Source organism: Stegostoma tigrinum, chromosome 26 (assembly GCF_030684315.1).
Source record: "Stegostoma tigrinum isolate sSteTig4 chromosome 26, sSteTig4.hap1, whole genome shotgun sequence".
Taxonomy (NCBI): domain Eukaryota; kingdom Metazoa; phylum Chordata; class Chondrichthyes; order Orectolobiformes; family Stegostomatidae; genus Stegostoma; species Stegostoma tigrinum.
The window spans coordinates 20,935,922-20,960,959 of record NC_081379.1 but is presented as its reverse complement, the minus strand read 5'-3'; the positions used below and the strand labels follow the sequence as shown (position 1 = coordinate 20,960,959).

At 37.9% G+C, this 25,038-nt stretch overlaps 1 protein-coding gene across 2 annotated transcripts in view; it reads right to left on the bottom strand.

Annotated features, from left to right (window-relative positions):
- Positions 1-13,100: 13,100 nt before the first annotated feature.
- The window catches only part of thoc5 (THO complex 5), a 29,864-nt gene continuing 17,926 nt past the window's right edge, over positions 13,101-25,038 (bottom strand). For both annotated transcript variants that reach the window (XM_048556339.2, XM_048556340.2), the window contains 6 exons: positions 21,638-21,752; positions 20,616-20,719; positions 18,833-18,920; positions 16,936-17,051; positions 14,655-14,845; positions 13,101-13,672 (listed from right to left, as the gene is read on the bottom strand). In XM_048556339.2, the coding sequence (XP_048412296.1) occupies positions 13,609-13,672; positions 14,655-14,845; positions 16,936-17,051; positions 18,833-18,920; positions 20,616-20,719; positions 21,638-21,752 (678 nt within the window). In that variant the 3' untranslated portion in view covers positions 13,101-13,608. The remainder of the gene's footprint in view (positions 13,673-14,654; positions 14,846-16,935; positions 17,052-18,832; positions 18,921-20,615; positions 20,720-21,637; positions 21,753-25,038) is intronic.

The following is a 25,038-nucleotide window of genomic DNA, read 5'->3' as shown; positions in this document are numbered from 1 at the left end:
TGGTGCACTTAAGTAGGGAATTCCAGAGTTTTGACTCATTGACAATGAAGAAATGGCAATACATTTGTATGAGGATGTTGCACAACTTGGATAGGGATAGGAAGTCAGTAATGCTCCTTATTGTCTGCTGCCCTTGGCCTGCTGGGTGTTTGTGATCACAAACTTGAGAGTTACCATTGAGACCTTAGGGATTTGCTGCATGTATCTTGTACATAGTACACCCTACAACATATTGCACTGGTGGTGCAGGGAGTAAATATTGAACGTGGTGGATAGGGTGCCATTCAAGGAGGCTGCTTTAATCTGGATAGTGTTGAAGTTCCTGAGTACTGTTGGAGCTGCACTCATTCAGGCAAATGAAGGCTATTCCATTGTATTCCTAATTTGTGCTTTGCAAATGGTGGGAATGCTTTGGGGACTAGGGATGTAAATTACTTGACATGTACCAAGCAGCCTCTCACTTGCTGTTGTAATCACAAAGTTTATGTGGACGGTCCAAGTTTTTGGTCAGTAGTTACCTCACAATATTGATCGTGTCATGAAATAATATGACAAATTGGTTAGAATCTGTCTCTGGAGATGTTCATTGCCTGACATTTGTACGGCATCAATATCACTTGACATGTTTCAGCCCAAAATGAACGTTGTCCACAATTTTAAAATGGGGTTCTGAGATAGAGAGCCTTATTCTTTTTGTTAAAACTGGGACAAAGTCCCAGAACACCAAGATAGGCCTTTTAAACAGCCTGCTTCAATACTCAGTAACCCCCATGTGGCTGTCATTTCACTGTTTCCAGGCCTAATTAGCACCAGCACCGCACCCCGCTCCTAGAGATAGAATATGACCTCAGTGACTTTTAGTCAGTGGAGAGTTTCAGAAATCCTGAAATGAAAGCTTTCTATATAGAACATGCAGAGTAATAATGACCTTTACATCTTTTATAACCTACATGGTGTTGCTAATTGTATGATATGCTGAGAAATAATCAGCATCAGGACTTGGATTTTAATATTCATTTGTAATATAGTCAGTTTCTGCTTGGTCAGTTGGCATCTTGCCAAATATGGAAATGAGGTTTTTTTTTGCTGCAGTGCAGGTATCACTGATGGTTATTTTTGCTCAAGGATTATGTCCCTGTAGAAAAGAAATAGAGTGTGCAGCAAAATGATAAATGAACTGGAAAGTACTCAGAACTAAATAAACTTGTCCTCTTTGTATCTGTGATGTCTCCTGGGTCAGGGAAATAATTTTTAACCCAAGTGTTTCTAATCACCAACACATATTCCTACAAATTGTACAAATTTAAAAAGAGATTTTGCAATTGAGCAATTTCAGCACAACTGAAGTTACCTTCAAGGGTCTTAAAATGATTAATTATTCCAATTGCGTTAAGTTGTGAGGCTTGAATTACTCACGTAAATGTGACACTACACATGTCTCAGCATTTTTTTAAGAACGCTACAAGGATTTCTGAAGTCTTTTTGGTTGCTAATTTTGTCCCATCTCAAATCACATCTACCTTTCTGAGAATGGATGGGCATGTTTGAATCTTGCAGTGAACAGAAACAGAATTAACACTGACTCTGATATGAGTCTCTGAAGGGTTGTAATAGATTTGAAACCTTAAATCTGTTTTACTCTCCACAGCTGCAGCCAGACCTCCAGCATTTTCTGATTTTATTGTAATGTTTCAGGTTGATGATCTTGAATGGGAACTCAAGTTTTGCAGTACTTTCTACATTAAATTCAAATTTCCAGCATCTGCAGTATTTTGCCAAGGCTTTTCAGAGCAGACTGGTCCAGCTGAATATTGGTTAAAACCATAGGACTATGGGAGATATGTCTTAATTATACAGAAATTTTCTAATCCAATTGTTCATAGATGTTAAGATACATCTGTAAAGCAGGAGGAACTTGAACCTAGGACCTCTCATATGGAGGACTGAACACTTAATCTGAACCACAAGTTGGATAGGCATGTATTTTGGTGTTGGGGATTCGCTGATGATCACTTGTGCTTTAACTCTGAGATGAAGATCATTGTTGCAGTCATGTAGATGGGGGTTGTGCATCAGGACCATGTAGAATTCCAGGAACCAAAACTCAGTGTCTACAGATGTCCATAGAAGTCCACAAGTCTGAGTTAGATTCATTGTCTTCAGAGGGCTCCAACTGATTTAGCAAATAGGAAGTGTTAAAACAATTAAAAACCCCTGAGTAACAAGTCAACTGAACCCATGACTCACCAGTTATGTTCCAATGGACACCTAACACCCTCCACCAGGACCAGCAGCAGACCTGGCCACAACCAGCAGCCTGACCACTGCTTGAATCTGACAACATCTTTACCCACCTTGTACCCAAATCAACAACCTGATTCTTCCTTGGACCAGATTCTCTCATGACCCAACCTCCTTCTCCAATCACTGGAATCATGCTGTAGACCTCTGAATCTCTGAATCTAAACTAACCCCGAAACCTTAATTCTTCCCTGGACCTGATATCTACCCCACTCAAATGGCTTCAGGATAAGAGGGAGAATAGTGGACAGAAAAATTAAAAAAAAAATGTAGAGAGACTCTGTACTTTCATAAAAACATAGCCTACAGCTTCTTTACACAAGTTTACATCATTATAAGGATCACAGGAAGTTAAAATGTAATAGAAAGGTTACAAATGCCTCGAGTTAATAATCACTTCCAGAAGTGGAGTGCATTGTTAAGCATTATGTACAATGCAAAAGACAACTGTGACAATTATTATGTGCTTGATGGATTGTCTTAACCAATTTGAGATGAAGACCACAAATAGAAGCAGACTCACAATAATACAGCTGAATGTAATAGTGACAGAATCTGAAACAATGCAGAAAATCGATGAGCATCCACTAAATCACATAGCACTTAGGGGCTTTAGTGAACCAGTTACCACATTTTGTTATTCATTTATGGACTGTGGGCATTTTTGGTAAATGGGCTGTAGGCATTATTGCCATCATTAATTGCTTTTGAGAAGACAGGAATGAGCAAGTGGAAAACTTGCTATCACTCTTCTATTTATATCTTTTAAATAATGGATAAGCGAGTTTTGAGAAGATTTGTAGCTCAGGTTGAGGTTCGGGAGGTGAGTTTGCTCGCTGAGCTGGAAGGTTAGTTTTCAGACGTTTCATCACCATTCTAGGTAACATCATCAGTCAGCCTCGGACGAAGCGCTGGTGTTATGTCCCGCTTTCTATTTATCTGTTTAGGTGGTTTCCTCTAATTTGTTTTGTTTAGTGATGACAAAGGTGTCATCCACGTAGCGGACCCAAAGTTTGGGTTGGATGGTTGGCAGAGCTGCTTGTTCGAGTCTCTGCATGACTGCCTCTGCTAAGAACCCTGATATCGGAAATCCCATGGGTGTACTGTTGGTTTGTCTGTAGGTTTTGTTATTGAAAGTGAAGTGGGTGGTGAGGCATAGGTCCACTAGCTTGATGATGTTGTCCTTGCTGATGAGGTTGGTGGTGTCTACCTAACCAGATAAATAGAAAGCGGGACATAACACCAGCGCTTCGTCGGAGGCTCACTGATGATGTTACCTAGAATGGTGACAAAACGTCTGAAAACTAACCTTCCAGCTCAGCGAGCAAACTCACATCCATAACGGATAAGCTTTGGGTGTCAGCTGAGTTAATTCCTTATAGTTGCAGTATTTATATAGCTGGTTCAATAAAGTTCCTGTTCAATGGTAAATCCCCATGATACTGATGGTGGGAAATTCAGTGATTGTAATATTCCAGTGGTTATACAATCATTGCTAATATTTATCTGATCTCAGCTGATGTTAATACTGGACAAATCAGATGTCAGAATGAAAACTTGGCTTGGTAGATCCTAGATTTTATTTTCATTATTTATAGAGGCATAGATAGAATCATAGAGATATACAGCATAGAGACAGACCCTTTGGTCCACCTCATCCAAGCTGACAAGATATCCTAAATAAATCTAGTCCCATTTGCCAGCATTTGTCCCATATTTCTCTAAATTCTTTCTATTCATATACCCTCTTAAATATTGTATCAGTCTCCAACACTTCCTCTGGCAGCTCATTCTATACATGTACCACAGTCTGCATGAACATGTTGCCCCACAGGTCCCTTTTAAATCTTTCTCCTCTCACCTTAAACCAAGGTTTGGACTCCCCCACGTCAGGGAAATGACCTTGTCTATTTAACCTATTCATGCCTCTCATGATTTTATAAACTTCTATAAGGTGACGCCTCAGCCTCTGATGCTCCAGGAAAAAGAACCCCAGCTGATTCAGTTCATCCTATAGCTCAAACCCTCCAACCCTGGCAACATCCTTGTAAATCTTTTCTGAACCCTTTCAAGTTTCCCAACATCCTTCCTATAGCAGGGAGAGCAGAACTGCACGCAGTATTCCAATAGTGTCCTAACCAACGTCCTGTAGCTGTAACATGACCTTCCAACTCCTATACTCAATGCACTAACCAATAAAGGCAAGCATACCAAACACCTTCTTCACTATCCTATCTACCTGTGACTCCACTTTCAAGGAACTATGAATCTACACTCCAAAGACTCTTTGTTCAGCAACACTGCCCAGGATCTCACTATTAAGTGTATAAATCCTGCCCTAACTTGCCTTTCCAAAATGCAGTACCTCACATTTCTCTAAATTAAACTCCATCTGTCACTCCTTGGCCCATTGGCCCATCTGATCAAGATATCACTGTACTCTGAAGTTATTTTCTTCACTGTTTACTACACCCACAATTTCACTCATCTGCAAACTTACTAAATGTACCTGCTACATTCAGATTCAAATCATTTATATAAATAACAAAAATTAGTGGACCCAGTGACAATCCTTGCGGCTTGTCACAGGCCTCCATTCTGAAAAGCACCACACCACCACCACCCCCTGTCTTCCCCCTTCAAGCTTAACAAAAGGAAATAAGATTATCACACAAAAGAAAACAAAACTTGGGAAGGTTAGCAAAGAGTAAAAAGAAAAGAAAACCCTTTTTTTCCCACAATATTCTGCACAGACTCTAAATCCCAGGCCCTTTAATTTCTTACTCAGCAAACTATCATGATTGAGGTTAGACAAGTCCCTCAGGCCTGAAAGCCTACATTTCCAGGGTATTAAAGGAAATGGTGGTAGAGATAGTGGATCCATTGGTTACAATATTCCAAAATCCCCTGGACATAGCAAAAGTTCCAGTGGATTGGAAAAATGCTAATGTAATGCCCTTACTCAAAAAGGGAGGGAAGCAATATATGGGAAATTATAGACCAGTTAGTTAACATCTGTTGTTGGCAAAGTTTTAGAATCAACCATGAAGGAAGCAATATTAAGACATTTGGAAAGTCAAAACGCGATACATGAGAGTCAGTGTGGGTTTATGAAGGGCAAATCATGTTTGACTAATTTGCTACAGTTGTCGAAGATGTACAAGCAAAGTAGATAATGAGTATCCTGTAGGTGTACTATACCTGGACTTCTGGAAGGCATTTGATAAGGTGCTGCACAAAAGGCTAATTCACAAGGTTGTATCATATGGGATTAGGGATGATTTATTAGCTTGGATAGGTGACTGGCTGATGGGCAGAAGACAGAATCGGGATAAATGGTAATTTTTCTGGATGGCAAGAGATAACTGGTGGGATGCTACAGGGTTTGGTCCTTGGATCCCAGCTACTTATAATTTACACTAATGATTTAGGTACAGGGATAGAATGCTCTGTAACCAAATTTGCAGATGTCACAAAAATAGGCGGGATGTTAAATTACAGTGAGGAATTAAGAACCTTACAAAAGGATACAGATAGGTTAGGAATTGGGCCAAAATGTGGCAGATGGTGTTTCATGTGGATAAATGTGAGATCATGCAGTTTGGTCAGAAAAATGGGAAGACCACCAATTGTCTAAATGGGGAGAGACTTTGAGGGCTCCGGTGCTGAGGGATCAGGTTGTCTTTGTTCATGAGTCACAGAAACCTAGTATGCCGGTACAGCAGATAATAAAGAAAGCAAATGCAAATGTTGGCTTTTATAGCTAAAAGAATAGAATATAAAAGTAAGGAAGTATTGTTGCAATTATACAAGGCAGTGATGAGACTGCACCAGGAGCATTGTGCACAGTTTTGGTCCCCTTATTTGAGGAAGGATGTAGTGGCATTGGAGGCAGCTCAGAGGGGATTCACTAGATTGATCCCAGAGATGGGGGCTTGTCTTGTGAAGAGAGATTGAACAGTTTAGGTCTATACTCTCTGGAATTTAGAAGAATGAAGGGAGATCAAATTGAGGTATTCAATGTGATAAAAGGTATGAATAGACGTGGAGCGGATGCTTCCTCTTGTGGGGCATTCTCGGATGAGCGGTCATAGGAAAAGGTGCAGCAAATTTAAAAGAGGAGAAACTACTTCTCCAAAAGGGTTGTGGAATCTGTGGAATTCGCTACCCCAAAGTGTAGCAGATGCTGGTACAGTGAGTAAATTTACAGAAGAGTCAGATTTTTAATTGGTAATGGGTTGAAGGGTTATGGGGAGAAGGCAGGAAAATGGGGATGATGAGCATATCAGCCATGATCAAATGGTGGAGCTGACTTCGATGGGCTGTATGGTCTAATTCTGCACCTATTTCTTTTGAACTTACTTACTCAAACAATTACAATCATTTTCTTCTGATGACATCCTATACATAAAATGCATTCACTCTGCTTCCAAGATACATAGACTCTGAATACTTACTTGAATTTTTCCCAACTGGACTTTAACAAAAACCCTATCAGTACTAAGAATTCTTTCCAGCTCTGAAAGTCTGGACTGCCACATACTAAATTGAAACTTCTGCAAGTATGAAATTGTTCTTCACAACTGAAGCCTGATGGTGGCTCCTAGTCTGTACTTCTGAATGTCATAAAAGTTTGTGAACACTTCATAAATTGGTGTGGCACGGTAGCTCAGTGGTTAGCACTGCAGCCTCACAGCACCAGGGACCCAGGTTCAATTCCAGCCTCGGGCAACTGCCTGTGCGGAGTTTGCACATTCTCCCCGTGTCTGCATGGGTTTCCTCCAGGTGGTCCAGTTTCCTCCCACAGTCCAAAGATGTGTGGGCTAGGTAGATTGGCCATGCTAAATTGCCCATAGTGTTCAGGGTTGTAGGGTTATAGGGGGATGGGTCTGGGTGGGATGCTCCATAGGGCAGTGTGGATTTGTTGGGCTGATGGGCCTGTTTCCACACTGTAGGGAAGCTAATCTAAACTGTCCAGGTAGTTTGTCTAGTTACTTAGCTTAAGTAACTTCCTTTCTTCAAGATGATGTTCAAACTCACTGTTTAAAAATGACCTTCTGGCCAGTTAAAAGAAAATCATTTTCACAGAACAAAAACCAAAATAAATTACCTTTACTTTACAATCCAAATTTACACATTTTATTATAATATTATAAACTTCCATGATAATTTTTAAAATTCCAGATTTAAAATAAAACTGAATTTCAAATATGAAGCTACTGTGCTGGGATTTGATCTCATATCTATGGATCATTATCCAATACCACTTGCTTATTAGTCTACTGACATAACCAACTTGCTATGGACTCCTTGGTTGGTATAGTTTATCAGTAATGAGGATTAAATCTTACATACTTGTTGACAGGTCAAAGACGAGTGAATAACTGATAAATACAAGAAATCTCACTGAACAAATTGTATTAAAAACATTTTTAAAAACACCGCATTACTCAAACATCAGAAAACAACAAAGTAATGGAACTGATTAGAAACAAACTAATGATTACTTCTGTGAAAATAACCTGGTAAATATCAGCTTTCAACTCTACTGAAGGAACTACCTTCAATTTTACTTACCTTTAACTAACTTCCCCTCCCCGCTCTGTAACACCTCAAGCAGACACCTTAAATTTCTATAAAGCAAGAAAGCCTTTAAGAATGTTCTGAAAGATGGGTTTTTTTTATTCAGAGGTGGATGAGAAACTAGGAGCAATCAGTGGTGAAATAAGTGTGGAGTTGCACAGGGATTAATAGCTTCTAATCTGAAAAAATAAACAATCAGGATTCCTGAAATATAATTAAGGTTGCTCAAACTTATAAATAATATCAAACACCGAAGGTCAATAAAAGTATTGAAGTAGGACATAAATTTGCAAGTGGAGAGAAATATCGTAGATGATTTCAGTGGACAGAAGTTAAAGATGCGTTAGAACAGAACAAAAGTAATGTGGTATGTTTTGCTCAATAAATAATACTGCACCATTCAGGAAACAGTTTGAAAAGATAAATTCAGTGATTAGATGTCTGCCTATGGAAAGTTACAGGTTCAGAGAAGTTGATATGTACTGAAATAGTGTTTTGGCTACAGGCCAAATAAATGCAATGTTAAACATAAGAGATGTCACAGAATCAAGAGTTATTGAACGTTATACTGATACTTGTATGAATGCATCACAAGAGAAAAAACTCAACCAAATTAAGCTATAGTGGAGAGTGTTCAAACAGCATAAATGTAAGTGAATGTATACATGTATTTATGAATTAGGAATAGAAATAAGTCACTTGGCCTCTCAAGCCTGGTCCACCATCCAAAAAGATCATGGCTGTTTGGCTTATTCCATATTCCTATACAACCTGAAAAGCAAGTGACTGAATGGCTATCAAGAATCTATCTCTGCCTTAAAAATATTCAAAACTCTATTCCTACCATCACTTTGAGAAAGTTCCAAAGACTTAACTTCCTAAGAAAAAAATTTCCTCATCTCCCTCTGAAATAAATGACCTCTTATTTTTGAACATTGATCCCCTAGTTCTAGATTCTTCCACAAGACGAAATGTCTTCTGCACATCCATTGTCAAGACTCCTCAGGATCTTAAGTTGCTACAAAGTTGCCTCGTAGTTCTGAAGTCCAGGGAATTATAAGCCTAGTGTGAACAACATTTCCTCACAGGAAAACTACTCATTCCAGGTTAGTCTGGTAAACCTTCTCTGAATTGCTTCCAATGCATTTACATCCTGCCTTAAACATGAGACTAACACTATACACAATACTCCAGCTATGTCCTAACCAATAAAAATTGAAAGAACTGAGGATGCTGTAAATTGGGAACAAAAACAGAAGTTGCTGGAAGCTCAGCAAGTCTGGCAGTACCTGTGAAGCAAAAATTAGAGTTATGTTTCAGGTCCGGTGACCCTTCCTTCTGTTTTTGTACATTCTAATCGACGCCTTGTATAACTGAACTATACCTTCTTAGTTCTGTATTCAGTTCCCCTTGTGATAATATTCCATTTGCTTTCCTAACACCTTTGTACCCCACACTAACATTTCATGACTCCTACACTAGCATACCCAAGTCCTTTTGCTGATCGGTGCTACAATCTCTAATATCCTCTTTAATCTTTAGGCCAAAATGGGTTATTTCATATTTGCCCACCTTGCTCCATTTGCCAAATTCTTTTATAGCTTCCTTATGAGTTCTTCATAACTTACTTTTCCATCTAGAAATTTACCAAAGGTCCGTGGGGCAGCATCTTCCAAATCCATGACCATTTCCATCTAGGAGGACAAGAGCAGCAGATGTATGGGAATACCATCACCTTCAAGTTTCCCTCCATTCCTGAATTGGAAGTACGTTGCTGTTCCTTCACTGTTGCTGGGCCAAAATTCTGAAATTCCCTTCCTAATAGTGTTGTGGATCAACTGACAGCAGATGAGCTGTAGCAATTCAATATGGCAGCTCACTACCACTTTCTCAAGGGATGGGCAATAAATGCTGGCCAGCCAGCTATGCCCACATCCCACAGATGAACGATAAAAGACTATCTTCATCTTATCAGCAAATCTAGTGATTGTATTTTTGGTCCCTTCATCCAGGTTATTTAAGTAAATTGCAGAATGCTGAAGCCCCAGCACTGATTCTTACCTCACACCTCTTTGCATCTTACTAGAGGAAAATCATTTATGCCTTATGTTTCATTTAGCTACGCAACCTTCTTTCCACAGTAATATTTGATGTAGTACCTCTGAAATGCCATCTTGAAATCCAAATACAGTACATCTTCTGATTCCCCTTCGACCACAACATGTTACGTTCTCAAAGATGTCCAATAAAATGGTTAAACTTGATTTTCTTTTCACAAAACCATGTTGACTTTACCTGGCTATTGTGAACTTTTTAAAGCGTTCTACTATAACATCTTTAGGAATAGCTTTTAAAATCTTCTCTATGACAGATGTTAAGCTAACTAGCATGTGGCTTCCTTCTTCCTTTCGTTTTGAATAAACATTTGCGATTTTACGTGCCAATGGAAATTTCTTCAAATCTTCTAATCAAAGGGATGATGGCCTAGTGATATTATTGCTGGATTGTTAATCCGGAGCCCCAGGTAATGTTTTGGGGACCTGGGTTCAATCCTGCTGTGGCAGATGGTGGATTTGACTCCAATAAAAATCTGGAATTGAGAATCTAATGATGACTATGAATCAACTGTCAGGCAAAAAAACCCACCTAGTTCACTAATGCCCTTTAGGGTAGAAAACAGTCATTCTGGCCTACATGTGACTTCCGACCCATATTCTTAGCTGCTCTCTGGGCAGATGGGGATTGGGCAATAAATCTGGGATTCCCTCATCCCATGAAAGAATTAAAAATAAACTAGGGAACTTTGGAAAGTTAAAACAAACACTTTAGCTATCTCACTTTTCTAAAGTCCCTTGGATGACGTCTATCAGAATCCAGGTACTCCTGTCATAGGTCCAGCAATTTGTTCAGTAGCATCTTTCTAATGATTGTAATTTCCCTCACTTCCATTTTCTGATTTATAAGCATTTCTGGGATGTTACTTGTATCCTCTCCAGTGAAGAACTGATGCAAAAAGTCAGTTTGTCTACCATGATTTTATTTTCCACAGTTATTTCCCCAGACACAATTTCTATAGGATCAACAAGAGTTAACTTCCTGACACTTCTTCCCTTTCAAATAAATGCAAAAGCTTTTACTTTACATTCTTATATTTCTTGATAGGTTTCCCTCTCCTTTTAGACAATCCTTGCTGATTTTTTCTATTCCGTCCAATCTTCCCAGCAGCCATCCACCTTCGTGCAATTATATGCTTTTTTTGAAGTTTGATGTTTAACACTTTTAGTTAACCACAGGAGGCCCTCCCCTTTGGAATATTTCTTTCTGTCTGGAGTGCATCTATCCTACATATTCTGTAATATCCTCATATATGTCTGCCACTAAATCTCTACTGACCCATTGCTTAACCTGGCCTGTCAGTTCATGTTAGCCAGCTCTGCTTTCACACCCACAAAAATGCCCTGACTGAAGTTTAAAATACTGGTTTTGACACACTGTATTCCCTCCATCAAAGTGAATTAGAAGATTGGTCAGAATATTAATATGATTGCTGCTAACTAGGCTTTTGGAGCCTGTTCTCTGATGGGCACCAGAACATGAATTTTGAAGGAACTATACCAAAAGCATTCTATGAAATCTTCATCTAGATTACTTTTACCCATCTGGTTTTTCTGATCTATTTGTAGATTGAAATCCCCCATATCATCACTGTACCTTTCTATCAGCCTCCCATTATTTCTTCATTTATACTCCATTCTAATGTGTGGTTGGTACTGAGAGGGCTGTGTCTCACACCCACAAGTGACTCAATACCTTTATAATTCCCTATCTCTACCCACATTGCTTCTACATTTTTGCTTTCTTAACTGAAGTTATGATTTTGACATTGTAGCTGATCATGCTTCCTATTTGATAAAATTTTGATTACTTTTACCATTAATACTAGTTTAAACAAGTCGATATTTATCTTACCTATGCAACAAAGCAATTGCAGACCACATAGTCTCCAAAGTTAAAGATGAGATGGGTTAGAAGCAGTCTCAGAATTCTGGTGGTTGTCTCAGAACATGCCAGAAAAAAATGGTATAGCAAAATGCTAGGGAGACTACAAGCAGGTTATACAAAGGCAAATTTGCAGTCTAAAGGCTTTTCTTTATAGAAACTTGGTAACATTCTATGTGGATGGATAAAAGACAGTGGATGATGTAGAAATTCAAAAATATGTATGTTTACAGGCATGTCAGAAACATTGAGCATTGACTGTTAACAGTAGTGATTGTGATCACTTGTAGCTGTTTAATTTCTGACATTTGTAACTTTGGAAGTAAGCTAGCTTTTTCTTTCATTCACCTCCATTTGAGAGTCAATTCTTTTTGACACCCTGGCCTTTCACTGTCTCAGGAGGCTATTTTGTGTTCTTTTATTGGGGTGTACATATTGTAACATAGAAGGCATCACACGTGTGTGGGAGAGGCAAAGATGGATGAGTAAACCTTTCTTATACCCATCAGTATTGAATGTTTGGACATTTCATTGCTTTACTGGCACAAAAGAAAAATTGCTGTCTCTCTGAGATAGGTGCCTACAGTCTTACACTCGTCCCTTCCTTGCATTTTCTATTTTGTACATTCCTATAAATCGTTTGCCTACTTTGGCATCATGCCCAAATCTACAGATGTCAGCACATAACCTAAGCTAGCATTGCAGTAGAATACCTTACTCCCCAAACATCCAATGGTCACATACACAGTATTTCTTGCTTTCATTTCAGACCGAGAGCATTTCCAATTTCTTTTTCATTTGTATTTTCATTACTTGTTCAGTTCTGTGAAAGCTCTAAAGTTGACCTGAGAATGTTGTGGAAAGGTTAGAAATATTTGATGTTTCTATCTAAAATTAGGCTTCATGAGATTTGACCTATAAAATGCCAAATAGAATGGAAAATCAATAATCCTGAACAAAAATATACCTGTATCTTCATCAGACATGAAACTATGTTAATATTTCCTAAAGACATATTGTACCTTTGCTTAAATAATGAGGTTTTTAGACTTCAAATCAAGATTTAAAATATATATATATGTGTGATTTCAGTCTATAAAATTGTAGTTGTATAATGTTATACAATGAATGCTAATTCTGTTAGATATTTAACCGTTTCATTTTGAAACAGATGAAAAATTTTAAGCCAAAGTACACAGTTGAATTTTTTTCACAGAATTTAATAGTTGTGGGGAATATCATCAATTTACTAAAATTTTCAACTATAAGTTCCAAGATAAAAAAGCTAATTCCTCTGCTAGTCATTTGACAATGCGAAATTCATTGCTGTACTGTACAGATCTTTACTCTTCAATGATAAAAGTCCACATTAAAAATTCTAGGTCACAACTGTCACTTGTAATTTAGACTATAACATGTAGACTTGGATTCAGATTCAACAATAAATGAAAAAGACATCATACAACGAATGCCAAATATCCTTAAAAATAGTTCATACTAAAATTAAATTGCAAATATATTCAATTTTTGGAGACAAAAGACAGATTCTGCAACAAAATGTGGTGCCTTTAAGTTTATTCACCCAAATCAGAAACTCCAGAGCTGTAATACTGATGGCTTGTAGTTTTCCTCTTCCACATTTAAATTCTAACTCAAATTGCTGTGGAGGATCCATCAGTTAAGAGGTACAGCTGCATGTAGAAACTCAATCAAATTACTGCTGCTTCACCGGTGTGTGAAGAATCCCTGTGGATGATTGTATTTGAAAGGCTTGATTCGATTAGGACCTCTAAAAGGGGAAATAAGGAGTCAAAAGGTGAGGATTTGGCAGTACATGGAGCTCAGAAACTGACAAACTAGATTCAGTTTGCAGTAAAATGAATAAATTACATTTAATTGAACACTTCCATATTACACAATCTCCCCCTCCTTCACTAATAACTAAGTGCTTTAAGAATTCTAAAAGCTTTTCTTCCACTCCACCAATTACCCCTCTCTGTAATCTTTATTTTTTTTCCCCTGAAGATCCAGGTCATACAGTCATGTTACCGCATCCATTTACTCATGTGGTCTCAGAACATACGTTAGCAGAGTGAGAGAACATCATAGCAAACAAAGTCTTTTCCATGTACTTTGCAGCACAGGTTAATGATTAATAAAATGAAATGGAACTCTACATTTCCCTTCTGATCTCAGCAGACTGAGGCTAAGGTCTAAATGCTTCACCAGCTGTGATTAATTAAACTTGACTGAAAATTAAATTTAGTTCTTTTCAAAGGGTATGGTAATACAGTGGTCATGTCCCCAAATGAATGATCCAAAAACAGGAGTACAAATTTCATTGCGCCATCTGTAAGATTTTAAATACTATTAAATTAGAATTAAATCTACAATGAGAAAACTAATATCTGTAATGGCGACCACTGTGAGAAACAAAAACTGTCCTTGACACCTGTGTAAGGGAGACAAGAATCACTTATGCTTCCTGTTGCTGACAGTTATCCAGTGACGTGCTGAGCATATGGATGTTTGGATGTAGATTAGGACACAAACTCTGCTGTCATGAACCCAGGAATCCAAAAGACTGTCAACATTCAGGATTTAGTTTCACACACTTGGGCGCAGAAACAGACTGATAAGCACTTGATTATGCTCTTTAGTGAGTGTCAATAAATTCAGAACAAATTTATTTTTAAATGTCCACAACTGATGTCCTAGTTGAATACCTAGTGAAGGATATTCTTTTATATAGAGTATTTTTAAAAATATACCTAACAAGGCGCAGACACATCTTCTCTCGTGGAAATTCCTTTGGTCCTTCCACACTATTATCATGAGTCTCTGTTTCCAGATAAACATCCAGACACATACATAATCGCTGGATCTGATTCGTCAGAAGCTGATGTCCTGGTTTGGGACCCAACAATTCCTTGAAGCAAACATTAACCTCACCCTCTATCGCCTGAAAGAAACAATCCACATGGAAACTTCGCCAGATTTATACAGCAACCACAAATACAAATGAAAATTCAGACTACACAACCAAACTGTTTTATTACTTTCAGTACATCATCTCAGATATGGTTATTCTACAAAAGTCTGTAACTAGATCTGATGAAAATCTACAAGTCGGAATATTTTCTTCCCTTCGGATATTGACAGAAATTCCATGTACTTGCATCACTTGCTATTTTTAACTACTTGTTATTTAACTGAGACTGGCCATACAGGTGCTGCTAACAGTACCTCTTGCATTGTATTAATAGTTCAACAAATTAAATGTGAGATAGTCTTTCTGTCTCCCTCATTCCCACGGAAAATAGTGACAACCAAAAATTATGTATCTTATTGTTCAACAGTAGAGCACTGTTTCAGGAAAGTGCAGCTGTCACATATTTTAACAATGATGCTGCGTTTAGTTTCAGGAAACTGTCTTATCTGCAGAACCAAAATAAAACTAGTTATTTTTCTGTATCAAAATTTAACTGCACCACTTGAAGTTAGTTCCTTCATTACATCTGCCAGTATTTACTGAAATTTGAGAAGTGTGCATTTTTGAACAGAAAGGATTACGTTTTGAGAACTGCAAGAAGGATAATGTGATGGTAGTGTTTTTGAGAGACGTGTTCTGTGCTGTTTCTCTCGCCAGAGAGGTGTTGCTACAGTGATGCCCAGTTTTCAGCTTCAGACATAGTAAAAAGCATGGAGGTATACCTGGGTGTTTTTTAAAAATTAGACATGAATGAACTGGGTCAGGGATCACACAGATCCAGAAATGTTTTTAGTTTTGCTTTCAGTTAGTGAGAAAGTTTCTGCTGCTGCTGAGCTAACAGCATGAGTTCTCTGCTGCTAGAGTCTTAGGCGAGAGGCATCCTCTTAGGAACAAAAACAGGCATACTATTTCTTTCAGTATTTCATTCTGCTGAACAGGAGTGAGGAACACGTGAGAACCTTAACTGTTTTGCTAAATTGTCATGCCAAGTGTATGTTTATGGGATGCTGCCTGTATCAGAACAGTTGATGATTAAATAATACATTATCTTGATAAGTATTTCAATAGAGTTAGAGTTATGCATTTTTTTTGTATTTTAACTGTGTTGTAAGAATAAAGTGTGTTTTGATTAAAATTCAGCTAAATACGGCTGGTGCTGGGAACTCCAGGCGCAGAGGAAAACAGCTGCAGAGACTCCTACATAAAATAGTCACATTCACGATTCAGGTCAGTGATTTCTTGACAAGTTATTTGCGAGATAAATGTTATCTAATTCAGTGGTTTGAAAACCTACATGGTTTACAATAGAAGTTACAGCAAAATATTTTGACATGGGTGACTGCCAATTTTGCAGTAATCTTAATTTTTTAACATACTATTTTTAAACTAAGAAATTCGATTCCTCAGTTCTAAACTTTTGGTGATTGACATTTTGGTTTCCTGCCTGTTAAACAAGTATGTGCTTTTTAAAAATCAACCTGTTCAGGGATGCTATGATACCCCTCTGATGCAGGTGGAACATGATCAATTATCCAATTAATTAAATTTGAGCTACTCAGCAAGATAACAAAATGGCTATGCGAGCAAATCACCAGTTTTTGGCCCACGTAATGCTCAGAGTCAAATCAGAATCAAGATAAGCTTGATACAAGACTCCAAGAATAGCTATTATTCCGAACATGCAATACTACATATATTTGTCCAAAACGTTTTCCAGCTGTAAGTACTACTGTTCATGATTTGAAAATTGAGTGCTTATGGATAATGTACAAAGGCTAGAGAATTGTACCAATATGGACAAGACAAATTTACATAAATATAAACCAACTAATCATAAATAAAAGCTTTAACATTTCAATTAAGTGTGCAGCAACAGGAAAACAAGATGCCATCTTATTCCATGAATGCCGGGCAGGGGGAAAAATGGGCAAAATAAAGAAAATGTATATTCATATTTTCATATGGTACAATATTCAGGTGTCAATGGGAATGTCACATAATACTATTAAGATTAACAACAGTTTGCTATAAAGCACAATAACAGCAGTTTAACACTTCACCTTTAGATTATCATCATTACGACTTGATTTCTCACCCTTCCAATTTAAACAGAGGCTGAAGATAGGGGGGATGGTAGAATAACCAGGGTTCAACACTATCGCCGCATGGAGCTTAGCTATGTGTAAAGAATAAACATTTAATCAAGTAAATATAGAATTTTTTTCAATAAAAGTCAAAGGCAAGTTCATTTTACACTGTTATTTACGATCTGTTACTCTTACACTTTATTTTGTTAGTGTTTTGATAACAATCTGATACAATTTGAGATTCTTAGTAATACCATTTTCACACATTCAGTATTTTAGCACTGGTTCTTGTATTGGCGCATGCCACTTATGACCAGAAGGTGGTCTTGTAAAACTATAAGATTATCTTATATAAGGCGATCTTAATGAAGACGAGCAAAGCATTAACACGTACTCAGTCTGCAGCAGTTTCAATTACCAGATAGATATTGTTAGATATTTAGCGCAGGTTGTAATTTACCTAGGCTGATGTCAGACACTTATTTACAATTATATAATGGCAGAAAGTAGAAGTATTTGATAATGCTACTGTATAATTCAACTTACACATTACTTTTTGATTTCTAAAGAAATAAGTTTGATGGTTCACTCAATAAAATCCTGCTTTCAAATTAAAAGTGAAACAGATTAAATTATAATTCATTAAGATACAAATTACTTGAGGTAAGGAATCATCTCTTACGATGCATGTCAGTTCCTGTTAGGATCACACTTTATAAAGGTAACTGAATTTATGGGTAAACATTTCACTCACATTAAAACTATCTGATTAAACCTAAACCACTGATACATTGCTGACTAAAAAAAAACAATAATTTTCCATTGAATTAAAAGGTATAATTACATAGTTCAATGTAGGGCTAAAGTTTCCCTGACAGCTGTGAAACAATTGCAGGGTGATTGCAAAGAGACATGCTCACTAGGAAATATCCTGTGAACAGATTCTTTTGGAATTCCAAGGCAAAGTGAGAGGAAAATCGTAAAATTATACCGAATTATTCAAATTGTAATGTCTTCACTTTGTGATAGAATCTGAAGTTTCAAAGCTTGTATTTTTGGGTCCGACCTTCACTAAAAAGGATACTGAACTTACAGGTTTTGTGGAAAATGGAAATTTGAGGTTTCTGGGAAACTCAGGTGGGTTTAAAGCATAGTTTCAAGAGTTTAAACCAAAAATTAAAGACATGGAGTCAGTCGAGAGCAGATCACTCAGTTGTACAAGGCAAACAGATTCTGAAAATGAAGGCTGGATTTAGGAACTACTGGTGGACAAATATATAACTTTTGCAGCTATTTTTGACACTTTAAAGTTTTGACCATGCCACATCATCGAGTGCCAGGAGAGCTGAGGTGGTTTTGGACAAGTGAACCGTTTCGGTGAAAACCATGTTCTGGAATTCGGTACTTTTGTGAATTGTTCTTGGATGAAAATTAGTGGCTAAAACTTTGCACAAAAGGAGTTGGAATTCTAGCCAAGCAAGTTCATAGTCTGAAAATCTTTGTGGTTGAAATTTGTGTCATACATGCTATGTGTACATATGCTTAGTAAATACTTAGCATCCATCTTTGTTTTAACTGATATTTAATGGATAATTTACAGTTTATACTGGCTGTAAATTTGATTGTCAATTCATGATTAACTTTTGTTAATTTTGACTTGACTGTTAAGACAGAACTATAAACAGTGACATTTTGTCCACTGGTTTTCTAGTTGCCTGTAAACTTTGTGCCTTTGCTTTGTTGATCTCTATTGCGATCATTATAAAATATCAAAACAGGAGTGCAAAAATATTCATTGGGTAGTCGATCAAAAGTTTAGAAGGCTGTCATAATTGCAACCACAAAACATTTTTAAAGAACCTTTACTTACCTGTCCCTCGTTCTATCAAAGCTGAAAAGAATAGATCAGTCTCTTGGGCCATGTCTGCTTCAACGACATGCTTGGTAAAAGGCAGAGCCTTAGGAGGAAATAAAGAGGGTAATTCTTCAGATTTTAACCTTAAAGGTACAGATACAATATACATAGCTTTCATATAAATTCTTACAATGAACAGTAACAATAACAATAATTGGAAATTACAGTACAAAAATCAATCATTTGGTACAATTAGGCTGCAATGTTAATGAGTCACCTCCCACCCACAATTTTCAGTCAAATAGATGCTCCTGGTCTAAGCTGATGACACAGGTGTCCACCACCCTGGTCAATTGTATCCTGGACAGAGATTTTCTTTTAGGTACAGGGTAGGTCTGGTCAGGAAGAATCACAATCTCTACCATTGAGTTAATCCAACTGGCACTAGCCTTTGACAGAATTTTGTAATCCGAATTCAGCTCCAAGATTGCTGGCCAATTTTTAAATTTCTCTCTCTCTCTCTCTCCCGTCCGCTTGTAAATGTGGATGACGATGACAGCCTCTTCCTCCGTGTTTTGGATATGCTGCAGCTCAGAAGCAAACTCTTGTACACATCCAGCAGACTTCACCAAGTCACAGAGACAAATACAACTTGCTTGTAAGCCTTGCTTCCAGGAGTTTTACTCTTCTCAAAGGACTCCAGGGCCTTAGAAATCTTATCCACAGTTAGTAGTTACTCCAGTCTCTTCCAAATACTGTCATTTAAAACCTACACGATAGAGGACAGGAATAACTGGGAAGCAAACTTGTCTGTGGAGTTCTCATCATACAACCCAGTATAAACAGAACTGCTGATCATCAAAATATCAGATTGGGATGGTTGACAGGAAGTATAAATGTAAACTTAACATATAACCTGAAATTGCAACTGTAGTGAGGCACCTCAGAGTCATGCCATTCTGAGGCTCGTTAAACTGCTCTGTATCTCAAAAATGCTAAAATATGGACCAACACCCACCTTAACTCTCCACCTACACTCACCTTTACTGGCTCCATCCCCAGCTCTTTGACTTGTCTGTCTCCTCTCCACCTATCTTCTCTATCCATCTTCTATCCGCCTCCCCATCTCTCCATATTTATTTCAGAACCCCTTTCCCCTCCCCCATTTCTGAAGAAGGGTCTAGGCCCGAAATGTCAGCCTTCCTGCTCCTCTGATGCTGCTTGGCCTGCTTTGTTCATCCAGCTCTACGCCTTGTCATGACAGGTCATATTTGTTGTGTTAAGTCTCAATACACATTTAAAAGAATGCTTATGCTATAATCACTGTATCACAACATGTGGCCTGAGAGTATAAAGGTCTCAGACTCCACCTTACCCTGGAGCACTTGAAGTACGCCATGCTACCAGAAGCATTAATCTGTTGTCATTTAATCTCTTAATGTTAGCCTCAGATACTAATCTTTCTGAACAATATAATGTTGTATATAATAGCTCACTGAAACAAATGTCTGTTGGATTTTTCAATACTCTGATATCCACAAACAATTTCTTATGTTATGGAAGAAACATAAGCCATGTTGCATCAAGCAACATACCGTATCAGAACCAAAATCACATCAATATTGAAGTCAGAATATTGAAACAGAGGACCTCAAACTCCGAAGGTACAGCACCGAAACCAGCGGTAATATTGATCAGGTAAGTTTAGAGCCAAGAACGCTCAACACTAACAGCTATAACGGCAAGTGCAAACATGAGAGAGTAAGATTATTAAGGTGAAGAGATGGCGGAAACATACCACATAATCTTCATACGAAATGGCACACCATTTGATCAATCTAGCTATGATCTTCACTGGGAAAAGATGCTGACATTCACTGGATATCGGCACAATACTATGTTCTGCAGAAGAACAACAACTTATGAAAATAGAAATGCTGTGCCTCCGAATAACAATACACTTCTCAAAATCAAACTAAGGTGGCATTTAGGCAGTTTATAGATTTCCATAGCATTGTCAGCAAGTACCAAAATAGCTGACTCTTGGATATTTGGATTCTATTAGGAACACAGTTTTGATGCATTTCATATTTGTTAAACTTGATATTCAAGATGCGAAAACTGAAGTGGAAGAAAAGACAATTTTTAGCTTTCACAACAAGTTTATAGCAATGAGCCAGCCAATTTGGTACTGTGGTAATTTTAAATGATTTTCGTCATCCTGCAATTAATTTTTCCATCTAACACAGTTAACACCAAAGTTCTCAGTGGACATGGGATATGTAAATGTAACAGGACATGTACGTACATACATTGGTGTACAATTTATCTAAATTCCTAATTTGTCAAAGATGCAGTTATTGATGTTATAAAACAGATGAAATCGAGAGAAAATAGTATGGGGAAACTGAATTTAAACAGAGGGTTCCAAAGATGTTTTATGGCAAAAAGGACAAGTACAAACGCATATGGGTGTGAACTATTTTACTGTGGTAAATTGCTGAAAAGAAGTAACAGACTAATTCTACTCAAAAACACAATATCGGAACAATGATGAAAATAATGCCTTGGTGTTCATGTGCCGCTTACATGTAGTCCTAGAATGGCAATGCTACAGGTCAGTGAGAAGGGAATGAATGATTCAGTGAGAAAGCAAGGTGTGTGCTGCAGGAACAAAAGCTAAAGCTGCACAGAAAACTACATAATCCCTTCTGTCCTCAGATACGCCGTGGTATGATCTAATCTGATCTGCATGAAAATACCATTTTAGTTTCTGATTTTTAGGTGTTTTGAATAGGAAGCCATATAATGGATACTCACCTAGTGAAGCAAACTGCTTCTGCAGAGCCAGTCGGGACTGCAACCTCATCCGTAGCAATTTTATCGTAGTTTCCATGTGACTGGCACTTACAGAATTGTCAGCCATTACAAATTTCTGTCGGAAATTTAAAAAAAAAGTAAAAAGACTAAATGTAAAACCATCTTGGAATCTCTTTCAAAATCATAATTTTACAGAATAATGTCAAGCATTCTCCAAATTTACAATGGCTAACAGTGACATTGTTGACTATTAAGTTTTACTATCCTTTTGTAATAAAAATATCCTGATTTCACTTCTAAATGGCCTAGCTGCAAAATTAAGATATGGTCCCTTTTACCTCTATTCTCTACCAATATACATGGCTTCTCTGTATCTACACTGCAGCAGACCCAGGTCAAAAATATTGGCAAGAGAACATGTGCTGCTTTAGAATTGCAAGCAATTGGAGTTATGCTTGTAGTCTGAGTGAAGATGTTCCTGTCAGTACTTGCTCCCTCTGATGTACAGACCACATTCTGAGCAGCAAATGCAGTAACCTAAATTGAAGCACATACAAGTAAATCACTGCTTCACTTCGACGAAGTGTTTGAGATCTCAGACACTGAGGAAATAAAAGGGTACGTGTTATACTTCCTCAAACTGCATGGGAAGGTAACTTGGGTGGGGGGGAGGAGCAAGAGATGAGATATTGGGGATGATAACAAAGTGTGGAGCTGGAGAAACACAGCAGTCCAGGCAGCATCAGAGAAACTGCAAAGCTGGTGTTTAAGGTCGGGGCCCTTCTTCTGAAATAGGGAGGGGAGGGGAGGGGAGCTCAGAGATAAACACTGCCTACACACACTCACCTATCACTATCCCACCTACCTCTCCTCTGCCTCACCCCTCCTCTATTTATTTCTGAACTCACCTCACTTTCCCCATTTCTGAAGAAGGGTCCCGACCCCAAACGTCAGCTTTCCTGTTCCTCTGATGCCACCTGGCCTGCTGTGTTCCTCCAGCTCTACATTGTGTTATCTCTGACTCCAGCATCTGCAGTTCTTATTTTCTCAGGTGTTGGGGATGATGTGGGTTTGGCACACCCAACGTTGGGGTGGGAGATGCTGTGGGCAGGAAAGAAGAACCCAAGGTTCTGCAGCATTCTCACAGCTGTGTTGGGTTGAGGGGTTGGTTCCAAGGGACCATCAGAACCAGGGACTCCAAAAGGATTTGACAGGGAACAGCGAATCTTGAGCTGGTGCAAAAAGTCTCATTCTCTGGAAATTGGAAACAGTGGCTGCAGAGGATACAAATGTTAAAACTATACATTGCCAAAATAGGTGATGTAGATTCTGCATTATTACTTATTTATTAAATTGACTCAAAAGCGAGTTGGATGTTTAAACTTGTGCACTGTAATTTGCCTGAAGAAGGTTACTGATTCCTGATCTTCAGCTCAAAAATAAACTGCAGAATTCTTTCAGAGATTACAAGAACTGTAGATGCTGGAGTCAGAGTCAATTCTGTGTGGAGATAGAGGAACACAGGTCAGACAGCACCAGAGGAACAAGAAAGTTGATGTTTTGGGTCGGGATGTAGGATCCTGACCCGAAAAGTCGACTTTCTTGCTCCTATGATGCTGCCTGACCTTCAGTGTTCCTCCAGCTCCCCAGTGTATTGCAGAATTCTTTGTTGCTTTAAATAAAAAGCTTGTAAGGACATTGTAATTGAGGTGTTATTTGTAATAAGCTTTAAAATGCAAGAAATTGCAGTACTTGCCCACTGCAGGAAAGTAAAAGCAAAAATGTAGTACACCATCACCTTTCTTATACTATGCAACATCAGCATATGCAGAATCAAATATGCAGCTACTGGGAGAAGTATTATTCCTTAGCTGAAGTATTTTTAGGAAATATACTAAGAACAACTTTGTTTAGATTAATTAGTATTCTAAAATTAATTTGATAATTGGTCCTTGCTGATAATTCATAGACTGGTACAATTTTGTTTATTATTAATCATCGCATAAAATCTAAACCATAGCTCTTGCATATCTTCTTCACCCTCTTTGAACAGGTTCTAATGTAATTCCTAGAATACATGGACTGCAGCAGTTCAAGAAGGCAGCTCATTACCAAGGGCAACTTGGGACAGGCAGTTAAGGGTGACTATCCAAAAATGCCCATGTCCCACAACAGAATATATTCTTAACGCTTTACATCCATTTGAGTTCATCTAATTTGCACCCAAGAATGGACAAAATACACTTCCTAAGGTGTGATGTTCAAACTGAATGCAGTATCCTAGATGGGGGTCTCTGACACAAGTGATGGGCAATTGAAAGATAACTTCCTCCCCTTTGTATTGACACTTGATTTTTGTTTTGTGCCATTGCTTTGATAATCAGATTTTAATGTATTGTGTATGAAGGCATGCAAACTCCTTTGATCTTCCATAGTTTCTTGCTTGGCTCAGTTTTGAAAACTTCACATTTCAGTTACAGTGTTTAAAAGACATTTGAATAAGTACGTGAATAAGAAATGTTTGAAGGGATAAGGGCCGAATGTGGGCAGGTGGGACTAGCTTGGTTTGAGATTATAGTTGACATGGATTGGTTGGACTGAAGGGTCTGTTTCCATGCTGTATGACTCTATGAACTTAATGTTCCAGTTTTAAACATATGTGGTCTGACCACATTCTTTAGCAACTTGCTGCACCCATTTGACAATTTAACATATCTCCTAATGGTGTTATCTGCAAACATAAATATACAACTCTCTATTCCTTCTTGTAAATCACTAATTTATCTGGTGGAAAGCTAAGATCTCAGTTCAGATCCCTGAGGATACTACCTGTCACATCCCTCCAGTTAAGGTACGTTTCCTTTATCCTTACTATATTTCTGACCTTCCAGGAGAAAGTAAGAAAGGAAAGCACTTCACCAAAATTATATAGTACAACAAAATCATTTGCTGGATAAGAAATGGCAATCTTTGTATATGTAAGTTACTCTTTACTCTTAAGTTTCAATCACAAAGTCATCCTGACAATGCCTATTTGCATGTAGTTTATGCTGGCAAATGAACCTGAACTGCTAAAAATTGTAAGTTTTACATTTTTGCATTACTGAATCCCTATCCTAGTGCCTCTTACCAAATACTAAAATTAATTTAAAAAATCTGAAAGCAGCAGCAGCAGTTCTGTGTTTGTTTATTATCTAATGAAGTGTGACAATATCCTATTGGACAAGGCTAACTCAGTTTTAATATACAATTGCCCAGTGATAGATAGATAAATTATGATCATTGACAGAACACAGATTGTTTACTATTTCAATGTAAACTATGTAAATTAAACCTCTTCACAAAATTTCCAACATGCTTGGTGTCTCTTCCATTCCATACTGAAGAAATCCCTCATCGTG